This window comes from Lolium rigidum, chromosome 6, assembly GCF_022539505.1.
Source record: "Lolium rigidum isolate FL_2022 chromosome 6, APGP_CSIRO_Lrig_0.1, whole genome shotgun sequence".
In the NCBI taxonomy this organism is placed as follows: Eukaryota; Viridiplantae; Streptophyta; class Magnoliopsida; order Poales; family Poaceae; genus Lolium; species Lolium rigidum.
Genome location: NC_061513.1, coordinates 299,466,745 through 299,478,915, shown reverse-complemented (window position 1 = coordinate 299,478,915; position 12,171 = coordinate 299,466,745). Strand labels below are relative to the sequence as shown.

Sequence of the window (12,171 nt, the reverse complement as noted above, 5' to 3'; positions counted from 1 at the left end):
CCATAGGGGGCCGGCCACCCCCACATGGGAGGTGGAAATCCCACCTTTGGGTGGGAGTCCTAGTTGGGCTAGGTTTCCCCCTCCTATGGAAGGTTTTGGTTCGGGTCTTATTCGAAGACTTGGACACCACCTCTTGGGGTTCCACCTATATAATGAGGGGCCAAGGGGAGGGGGCCGGCCACCCAAGAACCACCAAGGTGGCCGCACCCCATAGTGGCCGGCGCCCCCTCTCCCCAAACCCTAGCCGCCCGCTCCTCCACATCCCGCATAGCTTAGCGAAGCTCCGCCGGACTTCTACACCGCCACCGACACCACGCCGTCGTGCTTGTCGGATTCAAGAGGAGCTACTACTTCCGCTGCCCGCCTGGAACGGGGAGGTGGACGTCGTCTTCATCAACAACCGAACGTGTGACCGAGTACGGAGGTGCTGCCCGTTCGTGGCGCCGGAACCGATCGTGATCAAGATCTTCTACGCGCTTTTGCAAGCGGCAAGTGAACGTCTACCGCAGCAACAAGAGCCTCATCTTGTAGGTTTTGGAATCTCTTCAAGGGTGAGACTCGATACCCCCTCGTTGCTACCGTCTTCTAGATTGCATCTTGGCTTGGATTGCGTGTTCGCGGTAGGAAAATTTTTGTTTTCTATGCTACGTTATCCTACAAAGGGTGCCCTAGCCGGCGCCCCTCTCCCCAAACCCTAGCACCTCTCCTCCACTATTTCTCCCGCATATGCTTAGCGAAGCTCCGCCGGAGATCTCCATCAACACCGCCACCACGCCGTCGTGCTGCCGGGATTCCGAGGAGGATCTACTACTTCCGCTGCCCGCTGGAACGGGGAGAAGGACGTCGTCATCAACACCGAACGTGTGACCGAGTACGGAGGTGCTGCCCGATCGTGGCACCGTGATCAAGATCTTCTACGCGCTTTTGCAAGCGGCAAGTGATCGTCTACCGCAGCAATAAGAGCCTACTCTTATAGGCTTTGGAAATCTTCAAGGGTTAGTCTTGATCATCCCCTCGTTGCTCCCGTCTTCTAGATTGCATCTTGGCTTGGATTGCGTGTTCGCGGTAGGAAATTTTTTGTTTTCTATGCAACGTTATCCAACATTATTTGCCTACCTAGCAATGTCACGGCCAGCCACATCTGCGAGCTCGACTTTATTATATGTACATCTTCTTCCATACTTGCTTGGTTCTCTTCTATTGCAACGATGGAAATGCGCTAGCTTAGAAATTGCGATAAGAGAGGAAGAGGAGTGCGTCAACGCGATAACAGACACGTGAAGCGTAAACTATGGTGTGCCACTGTTGCACGTGTTCCTTTTCATGGTTCATGCACTAATGGACTCTGGGGTTCCGTGGTGCCGGCCCAGCCCACACCCCATAACTATCCTACCTTCGAGCTGGCCCCTAAGGAGATGGGCTGTTTTATAAGTGGCTAGCTATTTCCTGTGATATATTTCTAGCCCATTTCTCGTGCATGTCAACGTAGGAATCTCTTTCCATTTCCGGAAAGCCGCAGTAGTCGGCACGACACGATGCAATGGAGATCCCTAGCATGTGGCCCAACAGGCTCACCAAATATCTTGCAATGGCCACGTAGCCACAGTAGTCGGCAGGGCATGATGAACACACAGAGCCAGAACAGTAATCGTCCAGACATATTCGCCAGGAAAAACGGTTTTTCTTTGTACTCCTTTGTCACATCCACACTATTTTCGTGGGGTTGAACAAAGTTAACAAATCGTTGTAGATTCCCATAGTTGTTTGTGTATGAAAAGTCCATACTAATGACAAGCATGTATACATGTGTATTTGCCTTTGCTTTTTTCGGTGCGCACAATCAATGTTTTGTCTATTTACAAAAAGACTACATTTGTGCCATGAAGGTTCTACCATAAATACTTCAATATTCCTAAAGACAAATGGTACTACCATATTCTAGAGGCAGAATATATCTATAGAGTGCTATGTGAAAAACATGTCTTGTATCATAGATTTTGATGCTTGACACCCGGTGCCAATCCAATGACGACCAAGATAACCTGCAAACTATGAGAAGCTTAGATGCCCATGAGAGTTTCATGATCCGATATACGGCTCAAAAGTGACATACAAGCGTGTTGCTAATGTGATGCTTAGTTTGCATCTCCGTTTCCCACAACATAAAGTCACAAACAGCTGACAAGTTGGAGTTTAATAAATCTTTCAAAATTACAGTTTACATGGTTTCAGCCCGTGTGTCAGACGAATCCATTATAAACAACCACATAGAAAAATGATAACTTTCCGTAATCATGACTAGGCAATAGTTTTCCTCAATGTGACTTTTTAGTTCCTAATAAGTACAATGTTGAAGCATTCAAGAGGAGAATGTCGTGTATGTTGATATGATTCATCATAATTTTATCTTGTAATTTGTGTATTTAGGTGTTTATAGGGGAGAAGAGCTACACCTTCCATGATTTTCCGCCATCTAGGACCACAGCTACATATGGTGCAAATATGAAGATATAGTTCTCTCATGTGACCAAACAAAGCAATGTTGATTTAGAGAGAGAAAACTTAGTGCATTTCAGTATGTCAAATTCAGTTACAGAACTCATGGAATGGTTTAAAGTAGTCTAAGCTATGACTTATGAGAAAACTAGTCATCGTATTGGCAATGAAAATATAGGCCGGTGTTGTGTTGACTCACAAGTTTGTTTTTCTACCTATACAACACCGATAATAATTTTAGGGTATTGGGAACAAACTTTCGTCTCCCTCTGATTTTCACTCGCAATATCATTCTCCTCATTTTCTCTAGCTGAATTCCCGATATCGATAGTTTCCTTGATTTTCAATCAAGAGTTCCCTTCCTTTCGAGAATACTACGTATATAGTGTTGAGCGCGCCGCTCTCTTGTTTCACTTACAATTACGTAGTCGACTGAGAAATTTCGTCATTTCCAAAAGTGCACTTCATTTTTCACTGGCTCAGGCGTACCCCGACCAAAGGGAGCGAAATCGGTGCCTGCTCTTTCTCTCAAAATTGCATCAAACAAAATATAGAGAGAGAGAGAGAGCAGATGGATCCTCCTCATTTTCTCTAGTCACCACCGTCTCTAAAATCCTCCACATTTTCAACTCAATTGGTGTCAACTACTACATGCCAAGCTCGTGACACCGTCAATTAGGGTTCCCCACTTTAAGGGCAGCCCCCGCGCAATCGTTTTGACCCCTATTGTTTACCAGCGCACTATAAAACACATTTTTCTCATTGCGCGCGCTCTCGGTACATAATGTTGGGAACAAAACTGTAGGTACAACAGGGAATGCTTCCAAGTCTCAAAATAGACCAAGAGAGGAAGCAAACGACGTGAAGTCCCTGTAGTGCAAGTGCGTGCAAGTTGCGGTTAATACAAGACATCCTTTTCTTTTCCCTATTGCGTCTATAAATTACCTTCTCCTCTTTCTGGTATGTTTCCTACATGGACCTCTTTTTTTTTTAGATGTACATGGACCTCTTTTAGTATCCTGTCCGTTAGACCTCTATTTTTTTATAGATGCGTTTGACCTCTTTTGGCACAGGGAAAAAGCAGACGCGCTTGGTGGGTCAACTGGAGTGGTGCCAGCCCAGCCCACGCCACTGAACTACCGTACCATCCAGCTGGGCCGGAAGAAGATGGGCTGTTTTGTCGGTGCCCGCCTATTTCCCGTGAGATACTTCCGGCCCATTCGCTCGTGCAACGTTAACGTCGGATACTATGTCGTTTCCATTTTCGGAAAGCCACAGTACATAGTAGTCGGCAGTGGCGGCAAAAGGCACGGAGCTCCCCAGCATAGCATGTGGCCCGGCAGGCTCACCAAATATCTTGCGAAAGCCACGTACGTAGACACAGTAGTCGGCAGGGCAAGATGAACACGGAGATCGAGCCACGGGAGGTCCCAGCAATCGCATGTGGCCGGACATATTCGCGAAAGCATCCTCCCAACGCCACGTCCCGCGCGCGTCGCACTTCGTCGCCGCCGGTGACATGCGCGCGCTCGACAGGTAGATGGTGTGCACCAGCTACAGGAATCCAAACAAGTAGGAGTACATTGGGCCGCGGAGGTAGATATGACGGTGGAACTTTTCACCGCAGTGTCGGCATCAGTTAGGGCATCTCCAACCGGGCGACCCAAACGGACGCGCTGGGCCGTCCGTTTTAGGCCGTTTGCGTGCCCGAGCGGACGCGCGGACGGAGCCCCGCGTCCGCGCGTCCGTTTGGGTCGCGTCCTGCGCCCAACGCAGCGGCCACCCATTTGGCCATTTGGCCATTTGGCCTATTTCTTTGGAAAATAGGTCCTCCGGCCACGATTCACTTTGATATATAATAATATCTCGTAAACATAAAATAATATATAGGAAACATAAAATATTATCAAATACCATACAATATTATCAAATGTACCATGATAAATCAAATAAAATGTGTCATAGTTTGAGAAAAATATAAAAATTGCAATTGAGATTGTCTAACTCAATTTGGGCGCTCGAGGATCTCCTTCTGTCTCTTCTCGAACCAAGCTCTCTTTGCCTCGCTCATGTTGGTCAAGTCGGCGTTCATGATGAGGTTGTCCTCGGCTTGGCGTTTGAGCTCAACTTCCTTCGCCTTCGGCTCCACCTCTTTGGCCCTTGCCATTGCTATGAGCTCAAGTTCTCTCTCTTTGAGCTCAAGTTCTTTAGCTTTGGTCTTCGCCTTGACCTCTTCAATCTCAAGCTTCTTCTCGCTGGACATCAAAGAATTTCTTCCTCGTCCTCTTCTTTCTCCCGGCGCCTCCTCTCATCCCTCTTGTCCGTGGACACCTCTCTGTCCGCATGCATCTCCTTCAAAGTGCCATACAATAGCATGGACGACGCATCACGCTTCATGTCGGCTTTGGTTGACTTGTGGCCGCGTGGACGACTTGCACGAGAAGCGGAGCCTGCTGCCGGGACAGGCAGTTGTGCCCTCCTGTGTGTCAATGGGAGGTGGCTGGGGAGCCTGCTGTGTCGAAGGATATGGAAGGGTCGTCGGCATTGTCTGCGCGAAAGACGGAGGGGCTCGCACGGCGGACGGTGATCGCGCGCGCGCGGCCGACATATCGTCGAACGAAGTTGCGTGCACCGGACGTCGCAGCGGCTCCCGGGTTCTTCGGGCCTTTGGAGTTCGCCGGCGCACGGTTCGTGTCAATGGACGAAGGTGACGGCCCCGTCATGGACTCGCCACCTCCGGTGACCCATCCCGTGATCGGTACGCCCGCCGCCCATGCGCCCCCATTTCGTGCCCAAATAGGGCGGTCGGCGGGGCGCTTGACCTTGGAGGAAGGGGCCGGGTCACGGAGGAGGCCGAGCTCCCCACCGAGGCCGCGCCGGTGCCGGGGATGATCATGTGCCGGCCGAGCGCCGGGTGGCCGTAAAATAGCATGGCCTCGCTGCTCTTGAAGGAGACCGCTCTTCGCCTCCGTCCGGAGTTGGAGAAGCCGCTCCGCCGCCCGCCGCCGCTCCGGCTCGGCAGCGGTTTCCTCTTCCGTTGGTCCGGCGCCCTGCGCCGGTCGGCCCTCTTCCTCGCTCTCGAGCTTCCTCTCGCTCCGGGGTGAGCTCGGCCTTCGCCTTCTTCGTCGGCGGCCCGGGGGAGCTCGGCCACCGCCGGCTCAGGAGCCGCCTCCACGGCAGGAGCGGCAACGGCCGCGGGTGCCTCCTCTTCGATGGTGGCGGTGGTGTCGGGGGCGGTGGCGGCGGCAGTCGCTTCGTCGGCCATCTCTAGGTTTTGGGAGTACAGTGGAGTGTTTTCTGTTTTGGGAGGCAGACAGGCGGGCCAGGGCGGACAAGGGAGGACGCGAGCGACCAGCCTTTCGCGTCCGCGGCCACGCAAACTCGTCCAAGATTTGGGCCGGGTTTGGGTCGTCCCGGACGCCGCGGCCATCCGTTTTAGGGATGGGTCCGCGCGCTGGGCCGCGGTTTTGTCCGTTTCGACCCATCCGGACGCGCGGGCGCGGGATGGGTCGCCCGGTTGGAGATGCCCTTACGCCGGGAAATAAAACGTATCGATATGCTCTAGCTTATCTTGTCCGGACGAGCTCGGGATACATGGCGTGACACGCGACGCAGACCCGTGCCTACCGTCGCACCGATCGGGGCCGACAAGACCAGTGGTGTGCTGGACCGCCCAAGATCAGTGGCGGCTGAGAAAAAACTAAACGGCTGGAGAAAACTGAGCACAACTAAGAATCCGATTGCACGGAAATAGAAATTCCTGATTCTAATGCTTGGCACCTGGTGTCAATCCAACGACAACCAAGATAACCTATCATATAGTACTCTATATAAATATTCTGTGAGTTTTCATGAGTATGACTACTTAGTTGCAAATAAATAGAACATTCAAGCGTTGAAAAGGAGAATGTGGTTTACGTTGATATGATTTATCATAATTTAATCTTGTTATTTGTGTATTTAGGCATTTTTTAGTGTAGAGGAGCTACATCGTCCATCATTTTTTGCCATATGCAACCATGGCTACATATATTATATATATGAAGCTAGAGTTCACTTTTGTGAACAACCAAGCAAATATGAATTTACGGGGTTAAAAATGTGTGCGTGCTATTATGTGAAACTCAGTGATAGAAGTGATAGAATGCTTTATAGTAGTCATAAAGCTATGACTTCTAAGAAAACTAGTCACCGTATTGCCAGTGAAGACATATAGGTGTCGAGTTCACTCACCAGTTTTTTTTACATATGCAACACCAATAATAATTTTATGGTATTGCTCACAACTTTCGTCTCTCTTTCGGTCCCTTATTTTCACTCTCAATATCATCTCCCCATTTTCTATGGTCACCAACATCTCTAAAATCCTCCACATTTTCAACTCAATTGGTGTCGATAGCGGTATGTCAAGCTCGTGACACCGTCAATTGGGGTTTGCCCGTTATAAGTTTGGTGCCCATCAATGTCGAGGAAATCACTTATCAGTTTCAACTCGGTTGGCTGACGATTAGCGATTAATAGGCAAATCGACCGACTAATCAGATGATAAATAAGTTAATTGGATGTTAAATGAGTTTATCAGCTAATCGGTGATCATCAAGTAGCGATTAATCGACCGATTAATCATTGAATCAGACGATTTTTTGAACAATGGTGCCCATGCAATCCTTTTGGATGGGAGATGAAGCGGCGAGCGGGAGAAATGAGCGGCGGAGGAGAAGTGATTTTGGGGGAAAGAATGTATAATTTTGGGATGAGTGGCTTATAGGCGGCTCTCACGTCTAAAATTATTCGTTGCTTGGTGCACTGACGCGTCCGATTCGTGCCCTTCGTGAATGGACCGACAAGGGGTTGCTGACACGACACTTCTGTTGGGCTTGAAAAATGTGTGCGCGCCGGTGTGAGCTTATTTTCGATGCCACCTCCAAAATGCTATCGGAGCCGCTAACGAGGACGGCGGTAGAGATGCTCTTAATCATTGAATCAGATGGATTTTTGAACAATGGCGCCGATGCAGCCCTTTTCATCCCTATTTTTCTCTGCTCATATCATCTACCTACACCGTGCGAACTACCAAAGGCCCTCTTGGTGCAGAATGTTGGGAACAAAACTGTAGGTATAGCAGGAAATTCTTTCAAGTATCAAACTAGACGAAGAGAGGAGAAGAAAACGGCGTGAAGTCCTTGTAGAGTGCAGACAGCGAGACGTGAAAGTTATGCAGTCCCATCTAATCCACGATACTAGTGCAAGTTTTGGTAAATAGAAGACAACCTTTCTTTTCTCTTTGTCGCATGTTCCCTACATGGATCGTGGAGTATCTTCTGGAGTAGTACCCTGTCCGTTTGACCTCATTTCTCAAAGTAAAAGGAGACGGAATGAGTCAACTGATCAATAATCAGTGGTTTATGCCGGTTGTGTGTATCGTAGTAGTTTCAAAAAAAAAATAGTAGAGGTAAAACACACACAAAAAAATATTCGTGCCAGCCTTGCGCGAATTTCTTTTCACAGGCAATTCACTAACGGGCTTTAGGTCCCGTTGTACCAGTCCAGCCCACAGCACAGAACTATCCTACTATCCAGCTGGGCCGTTAGAAAATGGGCTGTGTTGTTGGTAGCGACCTAGTAGTATTTACTGTGAGATATTCCCAGCCCATTTGCGCGGGCAACGTGAACGTTTCCATTTTGGGAAAGCCACAGTAGTCGGCAGGGCACGACGAACAGGAAGCCACGGACGGAGCTCCCTAGCATGCATGTGCCCGGGCAGGCTCACCGAATATCTGGCCAATGCCACGTCGCACGCTTCAAAAGGCACAGTAGTCGGCAGGGCATGATGAGCACAGGGCAGGCAGGCTCCCCAAATATCTTGCCAATGCCACGTCCCACGTAGCAGGCAGATACCAGATAGATACTAGTATATACACCAGCTACTGGAATCAAAACTTGTCATACTACTACAACGGTGGGCCCAGAACTTTTCACCGCACTGTCGGCATCACCCTCGCCGGAGAAAACAATCGATATACGTAGACTACTACTCTAGTCTATCTTGTTCCGTCTCTCGCCTGCCCTTCCTGCCCGACGAGGTGGCGACCAAGTTGGGATCTGGTGACACGCGACGCAGATCGACCCATCCCCACCGTCGCACCGATCCGGGCCGACATGCCCAGTGGCGTGCTGGACCGCGCGCCCAAGTTGCTCGCCAGCCAGCCATACTCGGGACGACAAAACAAAACCGAGATCTTCTTCGGACAGAGTGGCGTATCACGTTCGGTTCGATCCGGCGCGCCGCACGTGACGCGACGCAACACATCGCAAGCGTAGAAGAAAAGTAGTACGTACAGGTAGTGCCAGCTACGGCCGCCGCCCACTTGCATTGCTTTGCTTGCGGCCAGGCAGCACCACCGAATGGCAGTTCGGTTGCCGTATTCTCGGATGGATTTGCCGACACCCATGTCGGCCCCTTAAAATACTAGCAGTCCGTATTGGCGTGATCGTTCGCTTTGATGGCAGGATACGTCTGGGGCGTACCTGTACCGTACCCGTACAGCGGAAGGAATATTACGAGCGATTTGTACACTTGCATGTTCTGGAGACTGGAGTAGTAGCCCAGCGCGCTGTACGCATCGAACGATCTGTGGTACTTAATTTGGCCGATCTTCATCGCAGTGTCGGCATGCGGTTCGGGCGAGCACATGCACCGACGCTGCGACGCATGCCCTTCTCCGCGCCCAACTTCCAGAGTCTCCATGGCACGTGACCCGTGATCGGATCGACGGGCATCAGCTACGTGCACATGCTGTGAATTTTTTCGCAACTCCTCACGCAGGCAGAACGTGAGTTACGTGCAACTGTGCAAGTAGCCACGTCAATACGTACGAGAAGTCTCTCCTGTTCCGACGATGTATGTCACGCTAGACAGACAGTACCTTGCGAAATTCTACTTTACGAGCCATGTGTTGATCGACAAGTTTACCGGCAGGAGTACAACGGCGACGTGTTGCCCGTGACAGCACGAGTCCCCGTCACGAGCCCGTCCCGGTGCAGCGCACGCAGCGGCGGCAGGCGGCAGCGGTGCGTGTGCGTCGCGGTCCGCCCGCGCGGCAAAGCGGCGGCGGCGACCGGGCCAGCCAGGTTCGAGCCCGGCCCAGCGCCGAACCAAAAGCCGATGCAGACCCGAACCCCACCGCTGGGACTACAAAACGGCCGGAAAGCCCAAGCCACCTCGTATCCCCCACACTCTCACTCTACTCATCCTCTTCCTCGCCGCCTCCCTCCCCATCCAAGCTCCAGGAGCTGCAGGGCGGCGCCATGAAGCGAACCAGGGCGCAGAACCCCAAGCTCCAGGACCCGCAGGACCCCTCCTCCGCCGCCGCCAACCCCAAGCCGCAGCGCAAGGCCAAGCAGCCGAGGCAGCCCAAGGCGACTGCTACGGGCAGCAAGAAAGCCACGGCAGCGGCGGCGCGCGAGGCTGCTGCTGCGGCAACCGCTTCCGCTGCCGCCTCCGCGGCATCCGTCGAGGTTGAGATGGCGCCGGTCGTCCCAGACGTCGGAGGAGGACTCGAGGCGGCTGGCGGCCTGCCGGCGGACTGGGACGAGATGGACGGCGGGCTGGGCGCCAATGTCTCGCCCTGGTGGACGTTCGGGGTCGAGGAGGAGAAGCTGCTCGGCTGGTTCCCCTTCGTCGAGGAGGACTTCGGCGGCGGCTGCCACGGCGCCGGCGCCGCCGGCGCCCGCGAGCACGAGGCGGCGGCATTCGACGACGACATCTGGAGGATCCACCAAATCTACGAGATCCCGAGCTACGCAGCCAAGTGAGGCCCATCGGCGCATATGGGCAATGTCTCATCACAAGGTAGATTAGGGGCTGCTGGTTGGTTCTGATAATCTGGTCTTGCTTAGGCAGTGTTGCGCGGTACAGGAAGGGGATGGGAATGGGGAACCGACTAATCCAGGGTTAATTCATCATGTAGGGGAGTTTGTAGCTACTAGCAGTTTTAACGCCATGTTTATGCAAAGTTGCAGCGAAATGCAATTCCAAGCGCGCATCATCGACTCTCCGATTGCCCCCTCTATTCGGTGTGTCAAATCTGTGCCTTGTTGATCTGGAGGTCACCTCTCAACTGGTTTCTGCAGCAATGCAGCGGCTGCTTGATCATCAATTCATCATATACAGATACATGGATTTATGCGTTTCTGCCTAATTGCCTGGTGCTCCACCTGGTTTACGCAAACAGTGGGCTCGCGCTGCAGGATTCTGCTTGTGATTAGGAAGTGCATTTCAATTTTCCATTGCTGCAAGTGGCAAAGAAGTCCGGCATCGCATTGCCTCCCTAAAAAAGGCAGTTCGGCATTACGTTGTTTTGTTATATGGAGCAGTTGGGTCTCGTCAATGTCAGTGGATTTTTTAAGGATTCTTTAGACCACAAGGATTTGTTCAGTTCTATTCTGACAACGTTGGAACTATACAGTGTCGCGTGTTTACTTGTTTTTATTTATTTATTTTACTATTATATTTTGCAAACGTAAAGATTTATATACGACGTGTGAATCTCAGTAGTTGATTGCAAACATGTTGTTTGAGGACAAACACGATCAAATTATTTTCTCATGATTCCAAACCGCTCGCACCTCTGTGGCCGCACCAGAGCGTCCACCGACCCCTTCCTCTCCTTGCCGCTGCCACTCTGCCAGAGGGGTCGCCCCTCGCCCGGCAAAGCCAACTTCGGATGGCGGACGGCTCGTTTCTGCACATAGCTGATAGCTTTTGGGTTTGACTGCAAAGCCAGGGCAAAATCCTTGCGTGAAGCTGGCGATGGCAATGCCCGGGGGCGTTGTCACCTCCTTGGAAGCGTCGTCATTTTGTTGCTTGCGCTTCCATGCCTCGAACACCAGGGAAACCCTAGATATAGTCATTGGATCATGCTGCCACAATGGTGGCATGGTAGTGTCGTTTTTCTTCTTGGAGGTGTTGCCTAGGCGGTTTTGTGGTGTTCTAGGTGCACAGTTGGAGTTGATGTCGGACGTCACTTATAGTTTGGGATTTTGGAGCGTGATGTACACCTTTGATGGCACACCTTGATCGCCATCTCCTCGGGTGTTATTCGGTTTCGTCGCTCTCTTCGTGACTCTTTGACGCTTATGGACAGGCAGCGTGTTTACCTACGCCATCTTGGAGTTGGAATCGGTCTTCTGAAGTTCATTGGAAACGGTTTTGAAGCGGCCTAGAAGCATAGTGCATCGTCGCCTCGCCGTCTTGTCTAGTGCTAGCGCAAGGTGAGTCTTTGGCGATTAGTTGTTGTGGGTTGTGTTATGACTGTGTGGCGTGGAGTTTGTATTGGGTAGGCTTACGTTACGTGTTGTACCGTTTGTCTTGGCTTCTCTTTTTATATGATATAATACACGGAGAGTGGATAAATAGAGATCGAGCTAAATGTAGTCTTTTATTTTGAAAAAATCGTAAATCATAGTTTTAAGTTTTATAAAATGCTGAAAGAAAATCTTGGATGTAACCAATGATGGTATCTACAAATATGTACAATCTCAATGAAAAAATTCTTAATAGTTTATACTACACAAAAATGACAAATGTGTGGATCTTACAATATGAAATAGTGCATATTTCAAAACTATAAAATCTGCTATGTTTTTTCATTTTTGTGTAGTCTACAATACAAA

General features: G+C 50.8%; 1 protein-coding gene across 1 annotated transcript; it reads left to right on the top strand.

The window, feature by feature from the left end:
* The first annotated feature begins 9,804 nt into the window (after positions 1-9,804).
* Positions 9,805-10,317, top strand: LOC124658972 (homeobox protein Nkx-2.4-like). Its single transcript, XM_047196952.1, has one exon. The coding sequence runs from the start codon at positions 9,805-9,807 to the stop codon at positions 10,309-10,311; it is 507 nt and encodes a 168-aa protein (XP_047052908.1). The 3' UTR covers positions 10,312-10,317.
* Positions 10,318-12,171: the final 1,854 nt, after the last annotated feature.

Coding starts and splice junctions, on each gene's coding strand:
- LOC124658972 (XM_047196952.1), top strand. CDS start 9,805: ATGAAGCGAACCAGGGCGCAGAACCCCAAGCTCCAGGACCCGCAGGAC.